General features: G+C 58.1%; 4 protein-coding genes across 9 annotated transcripts in view; 2 read left to right on the top strand and 2 right to left on the bottom strand.

The window, feature by feature from the left end:
- The window catches only part of SLC2A4 (solute carrier family 2 member 4), a 32,669-nt gene that overhangs the window by 13,041 nt on the left and 1,285 nt on the right, over positions 1–18,343 (bottom strand). The window lies entirely within an intron of this gene.
- Positions 2,944–5,217, top strand: CLDN7 (claudin 7). Its single transcript, XM_027047778.2, has 4 exons — positions 2,944–3,633; positions 4,381–4,545; positions 4,658–4,742; positions 4,838–5,217. The coding sequence occupies exons 1-4, from the start codon at positions 3,411–3,413 to the stop codon at positions 4,998–5,000; spliced, it is 636 nt and encodes a 211-aa protein (XP_026903579.1). The 5' UTR covers positions 2,944–3,410; the 3' UTR covers positions 5,001–5,217.
- On the bottom strand, positions 5,496–11,701 carry ELP5 (elongator acetyltransferase complex subunit 5). 5 transcript variants are annotated; one of them, XM_053212322.1, is made up of 8 exons: positions 11,314–11,701; positions 10,833–10,893; positions 10,665–10,745; positions 8,864–9,084; positions 7,338–7,519; positions 6,726–6,821; positions 6,487–6,587; positions 5,496–5,853 (listed from the first exon to the last, which is right to left on the bottom strand). In XM_053212322.1, the coding sequence occupies exons 1-8, from the start codon at positions 11,546–11,548 to the stop codon at positions 5,739–5,741; spliced, it is 1,092 nt and encodes a 363-aa protein (XP_053068297.1). In that variant the 5' UTR covers positions 11,549–11,701; the 3' UTR covers positions 5,496–5,738. The 5 variants fall into 5 exon arrangements, with proteins under 5 accessions (XP_053068297.1, XP_026903574.1, XP_053068298.1 ...); XM_027047773.2 differs by having other exon boundaries at positions 11,051–11,389; XM_053212323.1 differs by lacking the exon at positions 10,665–10,745.
- CTDNEP1 (CTD nuclear envelope phosphatase 1) lies at positions 11,864–18,104 on the top strand. Of its 2 annotated transcripts, none has more exons than XM_027047775.2 (8): positions 11,864–12,453; positions 14,987–15,053; positions 15,151–15,269; positions 15,505–15,576; positions 16,233–16,349; positions 16,555–16,666; positions 17,321–17,405; positions 17,652–18,104. In XM_027047775.2, the coding sequence occupies exons 1-8, from the start codon at positions 12,352–12,354 to the stop codon at positions 17,710–17,712; spliced, it is 735 nt and encodes a 244-aa protein (XP_026903576.1). In that variant the 5' UTR covers positions 11,864–12,351; the 3' UTR covers positions 17,713–18,104. The 2 variants fall into 2 exon arrangements, with proteins under 2 accessions (XP_026903576.1, XP_026903575.1); XM_027047774.2 differs by having other exon boundaries at positions 16,537–16,666.

Genomic DNA, 18,343 nt, shown 5'->3' with positions numbered 1-18,343 from the left:
CACGGTTTGTGGGGTCGAGCCCCACGTCGGGCTCTGGGCCGACAGCTCAGAGCCTTCATCCTGTTTTGGATTCTGTCTCCCTCTCTCTCCGCCCATCTCCTGCTCGCATTCCGTCTCTCCGAAAAATAATTAAATGTTAAAGACAATTAAAAAAAAAGAAATGAATACTACAAAATCGCAAAGGGGCAACCCACACAGGGTCGCTCGGCCCTTTCCACTTTCTTCACCCAACATGGTTTTCTCTTGGCTGGTTCCTTGCTAGTCACTTCCTAGAAAGGTCTCCCTCCAGTGGACCCAACCTCATCATATTGCCCTGTTTTATTGCCTTGAAAACATGTGGCATCTTTTTTATGCCTTTATTGTCTGCTTCCTCCCTCTAGCATCCGAGTGACCCGAGGAGGGCAGTGTCCTCATCTGGGTCGTTCCAGCTGTACGTCCGGAGCAACGTCTGGAGCCATTTATACGGGCCCTCGGGAAACATTTGTTGAACCAGTGGATGAAAACATCGTTAATTTGTAGTTTATTTTTTCATTCATTCATCAAATATTTATTGGCGATAAACCCGGAGGCATCGACAGGGGAAGACTGACACTGAGTAAATAGGCACACGAGTAAATAGTTTCTGTGATAAGAAGTCGTGCAGTTAAAGCACCAAGTAGCAGTGAGTGAGCACATCCACCGAGGGATATGACTCAGTCTCGGGCGGGGTGGTCAGGTCAAGCTTCCCAGGAGAAGCGAGGCTCCAGCTGATTGCTGAAGGATGAGTCGGATGCGTCGGTCAGCAGGGTAGAGGAAGGAGGGGAGGGGACAGGGACAAGAGCATCCAGGCGTAGAGAACAGAGTGTGTGAAGGAAAGTAGTAAAAGAGATACACATCGGGAGCAGAGAGAGGGCACGTATGGCCGAGGCACAGTCCGGCGAGCCACACACGGCATTTATTTTGCCAAGCCCAGTGTAGCAACACTGGAGCGAGGAGAGACATTGGAGGCTTTTAAGGATTTTGTTTTATTTTCATTTTTTTAAGTGTATTTATTGAGAGAGCGAGAGACAGAGAGAGAGAGCGCGCGCACGCATGCACGGGCGCCCGGGAACGAGTAGGGGAGGGGCAGAGAGAGAGAGGATCAGGCTCAGCGCCGTCAGCTCAGAGCCCGACATGGGGCTCGAGCTCACGAACCGTGAGATCAGGCCCTGAGCCAAAATCAGACACTTAACCAACTGAGCCACCCAGGTACCCCCTGCTTTAAGGATTTTAAACAGAAAGTAACGGGACCCAAGTCTGAAACAAACAAACCAGTTCACTTCCGGAGAATAGATTTCAAAAGGACAAGCGGGGAAACGGGGCTGTCGGTTTGGAGGCAGCTGGGGTGGGCAGGCAAGAGGCAGACGTGGCGGGTCGGACTGAGGTGTGGCAGTGAGCTTGCACACAAGCTGGATATACTTCCGTAATGAGAAACATAACATTTTGGAGCTGGAAAGCACCTTAAAAAAAAAAACACAAAACCAACTCGGGGCACCTGGGTGGCTCAGTTGGTTGGGCTTCTGACTCCTGATTTTGGCTTAAGTCACGATCTCACTCTTGTGGGTTTGGGCCACATCGGGCTCTGGGCTGACAGTGTGGAGCCTGCTTGGGATTCTCTCTCTCTCTCTCTCTCTCTCTCTCTCTCTCAAAATAAATTATAAGAAAAAAAGATAGGTTAAAAAAAAAAAAACACCTCACCATGAATCAAAAAAGGAGAGCCTTACAGAGAAATGTTTGAGAGGAGGAAGAAAAATGGGAAATGTGGGAGAGTGGAGGGAAAAAATAGACATGGAGAGGGGGCTGGAAACATGTGGGTCTGGGAGCGGAGAGATGGGTGGGGAGGACTCCCGGCAAGGAGGCAGCAGAGTGGCGCCGCGGTGCGCGGGGGCAGGGAAGGGGCTGGGAGGTAGACTCCTGAGGGAGGAAGCCCTGCATGACGCGGAGAGGGTGCACAGAGTCAGGTCCAGGCTCAGAAAGAAGGAAAGGGAAATGTGTGTAAGACGGGAGGGAAGGAGAAAGTGGAGTACAGGTTTGGAAAGTCTCCAAGGGAAGGGAGCGACAGGTGTGGCCAAGAATGTCACCTAGGCCTGACCCCGCTCCCCACCCTCTGCTGACTTCTGGCCTCAGTGCTTTCTTCCTTTTGCTAGGAAGGACCCTCGTCGCAGGTGGGGGATAGTGAGTGACCCCCTAGAGGTGGGGTGCCAAGGGTCCAGGCAGGTCAGGGATAGGGATTGGAATGGACAGCCAAGAAGACGGGGCTGTGGAGGCCGGGGCCTGGGAGCCAGGTGTCAGCTGGAGGGCGGGACAGGAGGGTGGCGGCCAGGGGGCACGGGGCGTCGGGGTGCTGCTGGGCCGGTGGTTCTGGGAATGCAGACTCCAAGGAGGCTGCTGAAGGGGGGCAGTTCTGAGGGACTGGAGCTAGGGTTCCCCGAGGTGGGGACGCTTAAGAGAGCCGACTGAAGAAAAGGAAGAGCAGAGGGGTGGGGACGAAAGTAGGGCAGGACAAAGAGCGCCTAGAGTAGAAACCAAGAGTCCCAGCGGAGGGGAGGGGTGGGGGGGGGGCGGAACCGAGGGGCCCAGGGCGTCCCCCCCGCTCTGGGGCGGCAGTATCCCAGGCGCACCTGCCGGGGAGAGGAGAAGGGGCATCCCGCTGCCCAGGGAAGTCCAGTCTGGAGGGGCTGACTCCAAGCTGGGAACTCCGGAGAAGCCGCCGCCTCCTCCCTCCCCGCAATCCAAGCCGGGCAGGAGAAGGGGCGTGACCCTGGGGCTCAGGTTTCTTCCTCTTCACCTGGGCAAGGAGGGGTGGGGGCCAGGACTTCCGGCTCAGGTGAGTGTCCCTTCGGTGACGTCAGGTCACCCTCGGCCGCCCTCCGGTCCCGCCTCCCCCCCGCGCTCCCGGTGCCCGCGGGGGCGCGCCCCTGACGCCCTACATATACTCAGGTGCGCCGCACCTGTCCGCCCGCACCTGCCCGCTCACCGCCGAGCCACCGGGCACTGCAGCCTCAGGCCGACAGCCCAGGGCACTTTGGGGGCTTCCAGTACCCAGGACCGCGCGCACACCGCCCCTCCGCCTTTCGTCTGGGTAGGGTCGCGGAGAACGCCGGAGGGGACCGCCTGGCCTTCGCGGGATCGCTTTTTCGACCACCAGTCCCCGGGCGTGGCCTGATCCTTCTGTGAGACCCTTGCCCCGCCTGAAGGATCGATTTGTGTGTGTGTGTGGTTTTTTTTTGTTTTTTGGTGTTTTTCTCGAGTGACAAAAAGATCTGCAGTCACTTGACCCCAAACTTCTCTTCGGGTGACTCGTCTCTTTCTGTGGGGCTGCCCCCCCGAGGTGGGTTTGCTTTACCGCAGGGTCGCCCGCCCGGCGTCCCCAGGCTCTTCCGAGGGCGAAGATGGCCAATTCGGGCCTGCAGCTGCTGGGCTTTGCCTTGGCCCTGCTGGGCTGGGTGGGCCTGGTGGCGGCCACCGCCATCCCGCAGTGGCAGATGAGCTCGTACGCGGGCGACAACATCATCACGGCCCAGGCCATGTACAAGGGGCTGTGGATGGACTGCGTCACGCAGAGCACGGGCATGATGAGCTGCAAGATGTACGACTCGGTGCTCGCCCTGCCGGGTAAGGCCGCGGGGCCGACGGGGCGGACGCGCCTGGGGAACGAGGGCGCCGGGCGGGGTGCGGGGCAAGGGCGCGAGGCCCGACGCCCGGGGTTGCCGGGGAGCAGGACGCGGAAGCGGCCGGACCGGGCCGGGGGCGGGGTGGTGGGGGCTGCACGTCGGCTGCGCGCCCCACCTCCCCCCCCACACACAGCCGAGCCTCCCCGGGTCTCGGCGCCCGGCGGCCCAGCCCCCTCTAGGCCTCTCCTACCCCCGCCGCCCTGCGCGGCTGGCGGCCTCCGTCTCCCGCCCTTTTCTCTCGGACAAAAGGCGGCGCGGGGCGGAGGGCGCTGGGTCCGCGGAGGAGCCTTGCGCGCCGTCAGACGAGGGCCGCCGCCTGCGGCCTGTAATCTTATCGGCCGATTAGCCGAAGCCACAGAGCCGGTGGCCGCGATAGTGGGGGTCAGGGCTGGGCCGCGGGCCGAGATCTGCGGCCCGTGCGGGGGCTCCGGCCGCCGCCGTCGCCGCCCCTCTCCGCGGGCCCCTTCCTCCCTGCCCCCCCCCTCTCCCCAGCCGGGGCGGTTTCGCCGAAACCCTCGCGCCCCGGGCGGGTCCTAGGGCAGAAGGAGGGCGGGGCGGAGCGGCAAGGCCGCGGAGCCGGGAGGGGGCGGGATCCACCCGGCGCTGCTCGGGGCTTGGACGCCCAAGGGGCCCCAGCCCAGCGACCCGCGTTTCCAGAAATGAGGGCGTCCTTCCCCCTTCCCCGCAGCGGCCATACAGGCCACCCGAGCCCTCATGGTGGTGTCCCTGGTGCTGGGCTTCCTGGCCATGTTCGTGGCCACGATGGGCATGAAGTGTACAAGCTGCGGGGGAGACGACAAAGTGAAGAAGGCCCGGATAGCCATGACCGGAGGCATCGTTTTCATCGTGGCAGGTGAGCAGCAGGCCCAAGGAGGGCCCAGCGCCTCTCTTCTCCAGTCGCAGCGTGGAGGCGTGCAAGGTGCCGGCCTGGGGCCTCCTAACATGCCGGTCTTTCTCTCCCCCAGGTCTTGCTGCCTTGGTAGCTTGTTCCTGGTATGGCCACCAGATTGTCACAGACTTTTATAACCCGTTGGTCCCCATGAATCTGAAGTAAGTATGGGAGCCCGGCCTCCTAAAGGGGCGACAGTTCCGGATCCCCCTCCAGGAAAGGCAGCGTTTCTGACCCGAACCCCCTCTCTCCATAGGTACGAGTTCGGTCCTGCCATCTTCATTGGCTGGGCGGGGTCGGCTCTGGTCATCCTGGGAGGCGCCCTGCTCTCTTGCTCCTGTCCCGGGAGTGACAGCAAAGCTGGGTACCGTGCACCCCGCTCCTACCCCAAGCCCAACTCTGCCAAGGAGTATGTGTGAGCCGGGGGCCCCCTGGCCCGGCCTGGCAGCCTATGGTGTGCCCGGGGGCCTGAACCGGCCTGGGGCAGAGCTCGGCCTGTGGGCGGGGTGCGGAGACAGACAAGCCCCGCCACCCCGCTTGCGCACCTTGTACAGTTCCCCGGAGGGGGTTGGGTGAGGGACGCAAAAAGAGGAGGGTGTGCTTTTTGTACAGGAATAAAACCGTATGTTTTGGAAAGGAGGCTTTTTTTCCCTCCCCCTTCAGGGTCTCTGCTTTCTTTCCACCCAGATCCTTGCAGGGAACCCGGAACCTTTAAGTGTGTCTGCTTCAGTTTAAAACAACACACCCTGAGCGCTATCGGTGTGCAAGGCCCTCCCTGTGGCACCGTTGTCACTTGGGCCCCAATGCTAGTGACTCTCCAAGACTCAGGTGCCTGGCTTCCCTGCCTCTTCCCACGCAGTCCCTCCCACTGCCAACTCCCGCTTACACAGCTAGCAAAGTTTCTTTTTTCGTAAAAAAAAAGAGATTTTATTAGGCTGGGAAGGGAGGCGTCTCTGTTCCCTCGCCTTCCCCTCTGCCCCTTCCCATGTTTTGTCCCGCCTGGAAGCTACTCCCTGACTCGGGGGTCACGAGGCAGGACCTCCGCCCACAGGGAACACAGGTGGGGCAGGGTAAGGCCGCCGCAAACAACGAAAGGATGGTAACGCATCCAAGGTCTCTCTCCCCCCTCCCCAGTACAGGCTAGTCAAGGCTCCCCGTCAAACATCCAGGTCACCATCTGGGTCTTCTGGGTCCAGGTCATCGAACGCGTCTGGCTCATAGAAGATGCGGCTGGTAGCAGGGCTGGGCCCAGGGCGCAGCAGAGCCTGCTGTCTGGGGAGAGGAGGGGGGAGCGGGTGCTGGTGAGGGTGGGTAACGGGGTCCTGTCTGGACACGCTTCCTGGTGACTGACTCCCTCCTCTTTCTCGTTGGCTTTCGTGTTTTCTGGGTTCAAGGCCCTTTCTCTGACCTCCTCGTTTAGTCAGCATGGGAGCCGCATCCGGCGCCGGGATAGACTGATGCCGCTCTGCGAACGATCCCCTACGTTCTGAGCAGCTGGAGGGCACAGATCCTGCCCCGGTGTGGCTTCGCCCGCCCACACACTGAGCACAGAACGACGGGCATACAGAGGCCATTATGAACCTGTCTCTACCACACCCAACCGGCTTCCCGTCCGTCCTCCCTGCCTAGAGAGGGGCAGGGCCACTTCCCCAGGGTCTGGTCTGGCTCAGCCCAGACCCGATTGCTCTGTGACCCAAGGCTCTAATGGCGAGAAAGGAGACATAGAGGCCCTTTAGCCTCGTTGGGGCAGGAGCGGGTCGAGAACCACTCCCCAGACTCGTCTTTGGAGGTGGACTTCAGCCCCTGTAAAGTCTGAGGTTAATCAATAACCTGCCATCACCCCACCTCTCAGGCCCGGACGCGGGGCTCTACTCAGGAACCCAGGCGCCTGGCCCCCAACCTTACTTTTCGGAGCTGAACTGGAAAGGCAGCGTCAGGCTATCCTTGGCTTCTCGCTCTCTCTTGGACAGGTGGAGGTTAAAGGTCAAGTGGGAGGCAGGGTCCACCTGCAGGCACGAGGGATACTGCCACTGCCTCATGGCTGCACCCCTGACCCCACCCCCACCCCCTGCAGTTTCCAGTCTCTCCTTTCACCAGACCCACAAGCTCTGTTCCCTCGTTCCCGCCCCTGGCCTGCGAGATACCTGCGGTGTGTGAGGATCTGGGTGGGGCTGGGACTCTAGCGGGGGTCCCCCTTGGAGATCCAGGCTCAAGTCAGGCAGGACGGAGAACCACAGAGTCTGGGGGAGAAGAAAGAGCATTAACAGAAAGGTTGTTTCCACCTGACGGAACAAACCAGAGAGAAGAACTTGGACCCCCCACCCCCCGCCGGCCCTGCCCCTGCCCACCCCTGCCCGCCCCACCATCAGTGTAACAGCTTCCCGCCCCTGCTCTTCCCCTCGCCCTCCTTCAAAGCTCTCCGAAGGGACTCGCTCCTTCTCCCCCAACAGCCGCTCCCAGTCTTTTCTCCTTTGCCGTTTCTTGGAAGTCAAGATCTCCTCTTGGTTAAGCCCACGGGATCCGAATGAGGCAATCCTGCGTTCAAATCCTGGCTCTACCACTCACTGTCTGTAACTCGGGTAAGGGGACAACAAAACAAGCCACCTCCCAGGGCCGTGGTGAGGATCAGGAGGGAAGTGACACAACAAGGACACAGAGGGAAGCGCTCGGCCACACCAGCTTTCTTGCTCTTCTTTCCACCAAGGCTCCCCTTCCGTCTGACCCTGACCTTAGTGCTTCCCTGGGGTTCTCCTGACCTCGAGGGTTGGGCGCTGTCGGGGCCTCCGACGGAGCATGTGGGCCGAGGCCTGGCCCGCTGTACCACTCAGGGTCACCTCGGCCTGGGCAAGGCTGCTCAACGCTCCCATGGGGCCCGGGCCGTGGAGCTCTCGGTGCAGCAGGCCTAGCACGCACAGCTGCTCCGCTGCGGGGCCGCCACCTGGAAGGACAACAAGCGTGGGGCGCAAAGGGCAGTGGGGAACACTCAGAGCGCAGGCCAGGGGTGGAGCAGCAAAGGAGGAGGAAGGAGGGGGTGCCCCACGTTCCGTGGCTGCTCCGCCACAATCCTGACTTCCCTTGGTGAGGCTGGGACTGCGGAGCTGCAGCCCTCACCTCCTCAGAGTGAGTGTGAGCCAGGCCTACTCTGACTTGGTCCTCGGTCCTCCTCGGAGCTCCTCCCTCAGGGCCTTTGGGACGGAGTTAACCCCTTCCTCTTCCAGTCTGCTTACTTCCCAGCCTCATCCCTTACACGATGAACTACTTGAGGCTTTTGGAACTTGACCCCATCCCAGTCAGTGCCTTTGACTCCCTCCCGTTGTCTCTCTCTTTTGCGGAGCGCGCACACACACGCTTAAAGAGCATCAGCACTGTGCTAGAAGATGCCCTTGTGTTTTGACGCTTACAAACGGCGGCATGTTTGGGCTCAAGCATATGACGTCGCTATCACTTGACCTAACAGCAATTCTAAATGGTTCCTCCTAGGCGCGCCTGGGGGGCTCAGTTGATTAAGCGTCTAACTTCAGCTCAGGTCACGATCTCACGGTCTGTAAGTTCGAGCCCCGCGTCGGGCTCTGTGCGGACAGCTCAGAGCCTGGAGCCTGCTTCGGATTCTGTGTCTCCCTCTCTGCCTCTACCCCACTTACACTCTCTCTCAAAAATAAACATTAAAAAAAATTAAATAGTTCATGCTAATACTGTAATTTCACCCCTTCCCCCCACTCTTACAGAGTAAACCGAAACACTGAGAGACTCAAGCACCTTAACACAAAGTTGGGTAGCTGACTGCACGGTCAGTTCTAGAATCCACGGTATACTTCAGGGCTACTCCCGGGCCCCTGGTCTGGCCAAATTTGCCTGGCTAACCCCTTCCTCTTCGAGATAGTTCTTTCCTTAGGACACCCTGTGTATGTTCCTTTATCACCACGGCTGCTATCAGACTGTCTTGTAACTGCTAACTTGTCTGTATCCTTTTTGGCACTTTGAGCTCCTGGAAGACAGGAACCTGAGCACAGTTAGTCTTTACTCTCCTGGTATCTAGATTTGTGCCTGACACATAGCACGTAATTTGTACTCATTGAGTGAGCGAATGAAACAAATGAGTAAAAATGAACCCGGAAGAGGAACAAAAGCCTGGTTACGAAGAAGTCCAGAACTAGAATAAACATGAAAGAGATGGAATAAGGCCCAACTGGCAATCCCTAATCATATTCTTACTCAGAATGGAAGAGGGCTTACTCCTTGGCAGGGGAAGGTACACGACGAGTAGTAACGAAGGGGGTCTCACCACGGCAGGCGTGCTGACGGCTCATGGCACAGAGGGCCTGGCAGAGGGCGGCACAGGGAAGACGCAGCAGCAGCCAGCTCAGTGAATCGAGAGCCACAGTGACAGGACCAGGGTCCGTCCTCTCGCACATGGCCTGCAAGGCTCCCAGGGGTCCCCCCGGAAGGGCTTCCCCAGTCTGTGCCCAGTTGAGCGGGTCTCTGAAGAGGTCATAGTAAACCAGCCTGCAAATGGAAAACAGGAGACAACTTATTAACCCTGCCCCTTCCCCTCAATCTTGAACTTCACCCTGTGATCTCTGTGGCTCTCTGTGACTTAGAGCTAAAACTGAGACACAGACTACCATGTGGGCAGCACAGGCTTTGGTGTCAGAAAGCCCTGAGCTCTAAGCGTGGCTTTACTACTTACCCAAGGTCACCTAACTGATAAACTACTTATCCTAAAACTGTTTCTTCATTTGTAGAACAAATGCACAGATACCAACTGTTTGATCTTTAGAACGATCCTTAACACGTATCAAACGCTTGACAAACGTTAGTTATCATCACCATCAAACATTTCCCGAGCGGAGCCTAACTCGTGTCATTCCCTGGAGGAACAGGGAGAGGACAGGATGTGAGACATGGTTCCTGCCTGTAGGACAGTTTAGAGAAGATCAAGAATTAGATCCTGTCCTACTAACTATAGATAAAATAGCACCACAGAAAAAAGGAGTCTGACGTGGGTTAGAAATCCTGGGATCGGATTCACGGTGGCCCAACTTGTTCCTGGACACCACCGTCCTATCTGTTGCTTCTCTTGTTAAGTGCCACCTTAACATGAAACATCACTTCCATCACATGGTTGAAAAACCAGAGCTGAACACAGATGTAAGCTACTGAGCTGTCTAGACCGGGAAGTAATCTTTTTTATCCAGGCACACAGGTGGGTTCAGGAGTCTCCTAAGGTCTATTCCACATCAGTCTATAACTCCTGGAAATTCTACCTGCTAGAGTCCTTTTACTTTCCTCTTAAACTCTCTATGCTTACTTACCGCTACTGTCTTAAGCCAGATCTGTCACCCCCTATCATCTTTCCCTAAGATGCATTAGAGACCACACCGGTCTCATTCACCACGCCTACCACAGCACCCGGTTCGTAACTGGTGCTCAGTACACATACACCCCTGAGCGAACCTGGACTACCACAGCAGCCTTCCCTCCCGGTCTGTCTGAGGCTGCCCCCTTCTAATCCATTCTCCACACTGGTCACTGGAGTAGTCTAACAGTATGAGATTATCACTCGCCTCTTACACGTTGAAAGGGCCGTCACTGCCTTTGGGATAACAACTGAACTCATTTTCACGCTGAGACCCTTTGCTATCGGTCTGGTCTCAGGAAGCTCTTCCAACTCCCATGAACAGCCATGCCTTCCCATACGTCCCTAATTTTGCACAGTCTGTTACTTTCGCCTCTAGAACAAATCGCTCAGTAGCTGGCAGCTAGTGTTGGTGCAAATCTGGAATCCACGTCTGGAATAACCATCCCCGGATTCTGAATACCTCAAAAGACAGAATATGTTCATTTTTATCCACCAGTACAGCTTCTGGTGCGAAACTACAGCGTCGGCCTCTTATTACGCTCCATTTCCGTCTGCGCTTCTATGGCCCATGCTCTGGGTTCTCCATTAACTCGCCACTCCTCATTTCTCTTACGAATCTTGGCCTCCCAAAAGACACATATTCATTCCTTCAATGAATATGCCGTAGAGCAATTTCCTTACAGGGATCCTACACCCAACAAACTCTCTCCCAATCTGTGCTTACCGGCTGTTGATACTGGAGTCAAAACCTGCACGAAACTCTTCCTCGCTCACTTCACAGCCCAGGATGTGGACCTGCTCCCCACTAAGGCAGAGATGAAAGAGAGTGTCACAGAGCTGGGCCCAGCCTTCCTTCCCGGGGACTTTGGGGGGAAGGCTGCGGGATACTCACCCCAGCGCAGCTTTCTTGATAAGCGCCTTCAAGAGACTGCGCCCCTCCCACTCCACGGAGTCTGGGGAGAGCGAGGGACGGATAACCAGCGTGAGAACGCTGACGTTTCCGTCCTCACCGACCCCGGGGGACCACCCCTCGCCGGTGACACGCGGCTCTTCCTCTCCGCTGCCGCCCCTCGAGCCCAGCTCGCAACCCCCGGCGCCTCTGGCCCTCACCCCGCAGCAGCACCAGGCCGCGCAGAGCCAGCACCGACTCCATCTCCAACTGGCGTCCCGTCCCTCCTCGGGCGCCCTCTGATGGCGTCACGGCCCGCCGCTCCGCCCCCTCCAGGGAAAAGGGGCGGGGCACCCATGAGTCCTCCCACAACCGAGACCCGGCCCGGTCCGGAATGAGAGGTGATTATGTCCAATATCCCAGGGGGCGCTCACGCGGAGGGGCCCCTCCCGAGCTCCGGCGCACAGACGCAGGACATTTTTACCACGACTGGGGCCAGAAGAGCCGTTGGGGGCAGTTGTCGGCGGGAGGGGTAGGAGGCCGCACGAGCCCGTCCGACGGCCCGACACCCGGGGACGAGAGACGTCACCCGCCCCGCCCACGCCGCTCCAGGCGGGGCCCGCCTCGCCCCCGGGGTCCGCCCCGCTGCCACCTTCCGCGCTTGCGCGATACTGCGGCCTTGTTGGGAGCGCTCTCGGCTTTCCTCTACCCGCCCCCATAGACCGAGGAGGGGGAACTTTAGTCCCGGTGAAGCGAATACACGTCACCACCGGAAGCAGTGTCAGAGGGGAAGAGGAGGGGGGAAGAAGGGAGGAGGGAGCCCTTAGGGCGGTAAAATGGCGCCTGTCAGAGTGGGAAATCCAGCTGCAGAGGCTGCAGAGGCTGCAGCCCCGCTCCCCAGCGGCTAAGGCACCCCCGACTTCGGGGAGGGGGAGGCCGCTCCGGTCTAGCCATCCGCGCCCTTCGGCTCCCCCTCCCCCTCCTTCCCCGTTCCTTCGCCCAGCCGGCCCGTCCGCCGCCGCCGCCGCTGCCGCGGCGGCCCTTCGCGCGCCGCGGCCCCCGCCCGCCCTTTCCCGCGGGCAGCCCCCTAACGCGCCTGCGCAGCGGGCCACCCTCCGCTTCCCCCTTCCCCTCCCCCTCCCTCCTCCCTCCCTCCCTTCTCCCTGGCCCCCTCCCCCACTGCCCCCTCCCCCAATTCTCCATCCCCTTCCCTCCCGGTCTCTGAGGACCCCGTCCTAGCCCGACCCGTCTCGGCCCGCAACCTCCGCGAAGCCGTCGGTGCCACTCCCCGCCCATGTGGGCCCCCGCGGGCTGCCCACGCCTGTCCCCCAGCTCCCGGTTCCGCTGGGCTTTCCCCTCGCCGGGGGTGGCTTTCTGAGCCGCCCGCTCCGTGCCCCTCTCTGCAGCCTTTCCTGCCACTCGGGGCCCCCGTTCCCCCTCCCGGAGGCGGGGGGCTGCCCCCGGGGGGCTGGCGGAGCTGGGCCGCGGGGGCCCCGGGGCCGGCGGTGCCGGGGTCATCGGGATGATGCGGACGCAGTGTCTGCTGGGGCTGCGCACGTTCGTGGCCTTCGCCGCCAAGCTCTGGAGCTTCTTCATTTACCTTTTGCGGAGGCAGATCCGCACGGTGAGCCTGGGTGGGCGCTGGTGGTGGTGGGAACCCGTGTCAGCGGTGCTCACGGGTTTTCGGAAAGTGTCGGGCCTCTGTTTGGGCTTCGGAACGGAGTCCTGGCGGCGGCTTTTCCCGTTCGAGGGTTGGGGCACCCTTGGCTGGGCATGGGGTGGCATGGGGAGGGGGGAGACCCCCGTAGGACAACCGAGATCGGGGCGGGGGGGGGGGCAAGACGGAGACTGGATGTGGCAACTCTTGGGGGCCAGGGTGGTGGGTGGGGCGCGTTTAGGAAAGCTGGAGTTGTTGTTAGAGACCAAGAGGAGGGGAACACCTGTTTGATGGCACCGGCTCTGTCGGCTGTGGGCTTGTGACAGACCCTTCCGTTACTAGGAGCCTCCCTGTGTGTTAGGGCTCAGAACAAGGGACAGACGGGCTTATGTGGCAAGCGTAGGGGTGTGGGTGGGAGACCATACGTGACAAACAGGGGAACAGCCTTGGGTGTGAAGGAGAAACCCGGGCCGTTGGCTTTACGGGGACTCGTCCAAAAAGGGCCCCGGAAACTTATTTCCTGGTGTGGGCATCTGGGTCACCTAGTCCCTGGGACTAAGGAGGATGGTTTTATGTTGGGCTTTAGGGAAAGGAGCACATTGGTGTTGGGGTGTCTCTCTGGGAAGACAGTGCTTGGCAGTTGTAGGCTTGAGCCTGAGGGCAGGCTTGCCTCTCCAGGAGACCCCAGCTTTGAGAGGGGTCCTGTGGGCAGCGAAGACTGCACGTCCCCAAGTATCTGTGGGTTCCCTCCCCCAGAGAGCTTCTCTCCAAGGTCAGAGCTCCCGTAGGCTAACATCCTTTAGCGAATGTGCTGTGTTCTCACTGCTGGGGAGAATTCAGGAAGCCGACATGCAGAAGTTCCCTGGCCCGTGCTCTTCGTTGTACCTCAGTAATACCTGGAAGGTCCGAGAGTCTCCAGAGAGCCCTGGGTGGTGGTGGTCGTTGTTGACCGACTTGGGGGAGTGGGCCTGCTTCAGATTCGGTGTCTCCTTTACCAGTCTATGCCTTCCGCTTCCTGATTTAGGGTGAGGGTTGTTTCTGGGTGATCACGGTGGTAGGCAAGGCTATTTCCCCGAAACACATGTTAGGAGCCCGGAAGAATTTGGGGTCAGAGATGCTGAGGTGTGTGTGGGGCTGGCTCCTGGGGTTTTCTCTACATGTCAGCTGCTGTTCTACCTGCCTGGCTTTGCTCCGAGCACGCCCCGTTTGCCCCTGAAATTTCTGTTCTGGAAGCAGGGAGTAGAGCTCCAGCCCCTCTAGAGGCTAGCTTTTGGCAAAACCGCACCTCTCCGGGCAAGCGCTGACCCCACGGCCTTTTGTCTTCCCTTCCTTCCCTTCCAATCTGGTTTCTCCCCCCGCCCCCTTGCTGGCAGATGCTTGGAGCATTCCCTACATGCCCAGCATGTGCAACCCGAGATAGCAGGCCAGGACACCCGAGCTGTTGCGGCCTTCATCCTGCTGCAGGGAGAAAAGGACAGGTGCCTTGGCATTCGGAGGAGAGGGCCCTGTGGCTTGCAAGGGGCGAGACTGGTTCTGGCGAGGCTGGGGCCTAGGGATGGGGCCTAGGGACAGACAGAAGCCTAGAAGAAAAGAGCAGAGGAAGGGACTGCCAGGCTCGCGGGGAAGAGAACTGAGTGCTAGAAACAGGAGCTTCTAGAGAAGACTCGGAGGAGCTGGAAGGTTGACGTCCTTGTCCCCTCTTGACGTCCCTCACAGCCCTTCATTCACTCTGGCCTTCTCGCCACCCTATCAGTCAGCCTGGTGGGTGGGGCTTCCCAGTGTGCCTTGTCCTGGGTACCGGAATAAGGAGGCAGCGCGGAGGGCTGAGGTTCTCTGCCACTTGTGACTTGGCTGGTAGAGACAGAAATGGACAGGTGGCTGGTTAAAATAGGCCTGGCGGCCACCAGCCAGGGGAACTTAGCTGACCTGAGAACCCCTGGATTCCCTCCTTGCCCTTCATTCCCCTTAGGTACCCAAGGACCTCCTATCCTGACTCCTCTCAGTCCCCCGAGTGACGAGAGTTGTCACGCAGGATCCATGGGGCGGAAATGTGGGGAGCCGTGCGTGTCTCTGTTCCTTGCAGAGCACAGGGAAGAGGGCAGGTTTTGGGTCGGCCTGCCTTAGGGCGGTCCTGGCGCCACCACTGCATCCGCTCTGATATTAACCACCCACCCTGTGACAGTGTCCTGGGAACGCAGCTGGGACCGGGTGCTCTCGCCAGGTTTTCATTCTAACTAGGGGGACAAATGACCAAATAAGATAATTCCTAGCAGTGTGGTCTTACACAAGGCATCTAACCTGGCTAAGCCTCGGTCTCTCCGTTGTTAAAATAGACACGATGATGTTGCTGTCATTGTCGTTATTATAGCGTCGTTACCGCGTTCTTGAGGATTAAATGAGGTGATTATCAGTCACTTCCACGATGCCCCGTATATAGTAAACGTTCCTTTGTCAAGATCTCCCGCTCAAGGGATCTAATCCTCTCTCTTGCTGTTTTTAGATAATTCAGTACCAAACTGTTCGCTATGATATCCTTCCCTTATCTCCCGTGTCCCGGAATCGGCTAGGTGAGTGTGCTGGCTGGGAAGGCTCCTGTAAGGTGAGGTGGGGCTCAAGGTGTGGGCTGGAGGTTGGTGGGTATCATTCCTGGCTGTTGTGGTCCAGGCCAGGTGAAGAGGAAGATCCTGGTGCTGGATCTGGATGAGACACTTATCCACTCCCATCACGATGGGGTCCTGAGGCCTACCGTCCGGCCTGGAACGCCTCCCGACTTCATCCTTAAGGTGTGTTGGGGTGGGAAGTGATGGGATGGTCATGCCTGTGATTCTGCTCACAACTAGACTTCCTTTCCCAGTCCCAGAGCATATCGTCCTTGTCCCCATCCTCTGGCACCAGCGGCAGCCAGGAGGGAAGCAGGCAGTGGGGGTGGGGGGGAGGTGGGGGGTGGCAGGGAGGGGTGTGTGTCCTTCAGGCCTGTGCTCAGGACCCCCCCCCCAGCTCTTCCCTGTTCCTCTACAGGTGGTAATAGACAAACATCCCGTCCGGTTTTTTGTACATAAGAGGCCCCATGTGGATTTCTTCTTAGAAGTGGTGAGTTTGGGGGCACCTGGGGGGCTCAGTCGGTTGAGTATCTGACTTCGGCTCAGGTCATGATGATCTCGTGGTTCGTGGTTCCGAGCCCCACGTCGGGCTCTGTGCTCACAGCTCAGAGCCTGGAGCCTGCTTTGGATTCTGTGTCTCCGTCTCTCTCTCTGCCCCCCCCCGGCTCACACACTCACTCTCAAAAAAAAAAAAAAAATTAAAAAAATTAAAAAAAAAAAAAGAAATGGTGAATTTGTAGAAGCTGTGGGGAGCCCTGTGATGAAGGAATGGCGTTAAGGCTCTGGGAATTCAGAGCGGTTGGAGGAAGTACAGGGTGAGGAGAAAATAGGTATGGGCAGTTTTGGAGAAGGGCAGTTGTGGGCCGGTCAGAGGGCGGCTGTCAGTAGCTTGGGTTCATTTGTGGTGCTGATGCAATTCTGTTCTTCCACAGCTTCCTGATCTTCTGTTCTTGCACCTCTGAATCTTTAAGGGTGTACGGGGCCTAAGACTCTTGAGTTTGGGGGCCTTCAGAATTTTGTGCTCTCAGAGACATCTGATGCTCTTGAAAGGCCTGAAGGACCGGGCTGGAGTCCAGTGAAGGAGAGTTGTGGGTTCAGGGGAAGGATCGCTTCTTCTGACCCCACCCTCCCCCTGATCAATTTCAGGTGAGCCAGTGGTACGAGCTGGTGGTGTTCACAGCAAGCATGGAGATTTACGGCTCTGCTGTGGCAGATAAACTGGACAATAGCAGAAGCATTCTCAAGAGGAGATACTACAGACAGGTAAGAGGAGGCTCGGGAGGCAGGCTGGCAGGGAGGGGTCTGGGTGTGAGCAGGTTCCCCAGAAAGGGACCTTCTGGGGGGTGAGCGGAGGCGTACTGCATGACCCCCTCTGTGGGAGGTGGCTGCCCATGGGCATTGTTGGGACTGGGCAGCCGTCACAGGGGCCGAGTCTCCTTTTGATGCCCAGCGTGGCCCTACCCTCCAGCACTGCACTTTGGAACTGGGCAGCTACATCAAGGACCTCTCCGTGGTCCACAGCGACCTCTCCAGCATCGTGATCCTGGATAACTCCCCAGGGGCCTACCGGAGCCACCCAGGTATGGGGGGTGGGGGTGAGTCTGGCAGGACCAGGAAGTGGTTCTGAGAAGGTTATTTTGAATGCCTGGAGCTGGGATTCCTGGCTTACTGTGGGTCAGGATGCCAGGTGTTTCTGGTTTCTGGGAGACACTCTCCTTTCCCCACTTGTCCACTTCATAGGTCACGTTGCTCGTATCAGTTTGCTTCAGGTGAGACACAGTAGCAATAAATTTCATTAGAAGCCTCACGTTAATGTGAGATACGGTGATTATAGGTTAATTTTATCTTGGGGGAGGGGCCTGGGTGGCTCAGTCATTTGAGCATCTGACTCTGATGTAGGCTCAGGTCACGATCCCAGGGTCATGGGATCGAGCCCCGTGTCGGGCTTTGCACTGAGCGTGGAGCCTGCTTGGGAGTCTCTCCCTCTGCTCCTTTCTCCCACTCACGCATCCACCCCCATCTCTCAATTAGACATGAATATGAATGCCTCTTTTAAAAAGTTTGTTTTGGAGAATAAAATAGGAAGGTTTACCTAGGTGGTTAGGTTTGAGTGGGTCAGGGAGAGGGTACGGATTTTAAAGTAATGATCCCCATTTTCCCAAAGGAAAGAAAAACCGGCCTGAGTCTTGAATTGTGTGGTTTTTTTCACGTGCGCTTATTTTCACCCTCCCTAGACAACGCCATCCCCATCAAATCGTGGTTCAGTGACCCCAGCGACACCGCCCTCCTCAACCTGCTTCCCATGCTGGACGCCCTCAGGTAACAGAAGCCAGACACATTGCTGAGGAAAGGAGGTGGGGGATCCCGAGAGGGAATAAAAACGCGTCCTGTTTGACTTAACTCTTTTCCCTTAAGAACTTAGCCTTTGAACCCAGGTGTTCTTACAGTAAAGCTCATCACCTGTAGCCAGTGGGTTTTGGGCAAACTGGACCTCAGTGTCATGTGAGAATGGTGATTATTTCCTCCCCCCCCCATCTCCAACGAGGCTTCATCTTGTCATCCCAGGTTCACCGCCGATGTTCGTTCTGTGCTGAGCCGAAACCTTCACCAACACAGGCTCTGGTGACGGCTGCTCCCCCTCCACCTGCGCTGGGGTGGGGGGGAGAGGGAGGGTGAGCTCTCGGGATGCCGTCTGATGCCCTGTCCGATGGTGAGGACTGCCTGGGCAGGACCTGCCCCTCCCGCCCCTCTCTGCCCTGGGAGCCCTGCGCTCCGTGTGGAGTCTGGACAGACACACGGGCCACACTCGCAAGCAGCCTCACTCTGACTTCGAGTTCGCGCTCCCTGGAAACCCCAGACTGGGACAGAAGCGGAGGCCTGGGAGAGCCCGAACTGTTTGGTGGAGAGACCAGACCGGCCAGAATGAGAGACAGACATTCGGTAATCCGGGAGGCTCAAAGAAAAGCCAAGCCAGCTTTGTTGTGATTTGATTTTTTAAAAACTCTTGTACAAAACTGATCTAATTCTTCACTCCAAGGGCTGGGCTGTGGGTGGGAAACTGGGATTTTGGGCCACTGGATTTTCCCCAAACTTGTCCTGCCCTCCCCCCTTTCTTTTCCTTCTATTTTCCCTTCTTCCTAGACTCCCTCAGACCTGTAACCAGCTTTTTTTTTTTTTTTTTTTTTTTTTTCCTCCTTTCTCTCTTTTAAACCATGCATTATAACTTTGAAACCAAAGCTGCCCCAGGTCCTTCTCTG

Source organism: Acinonyx jubatus, chromosome E1 (genome assembly GCF_027475565.1).
Source record: "Acinonyx jubatus isolate Ajub_Pintada_27869175 chromosome E1, VMU_Ajub_asm_v1.0, whole genome shotgun sequence".
NCBI lineage: Eukaryota > Metazoa > Chordata > Mammalia > Carnivora > Felidae > Acinonyx > Acinonyx jubatus.
This window is presented reverse-complemented; position numbering and strand designations above follow the sequence as displayed.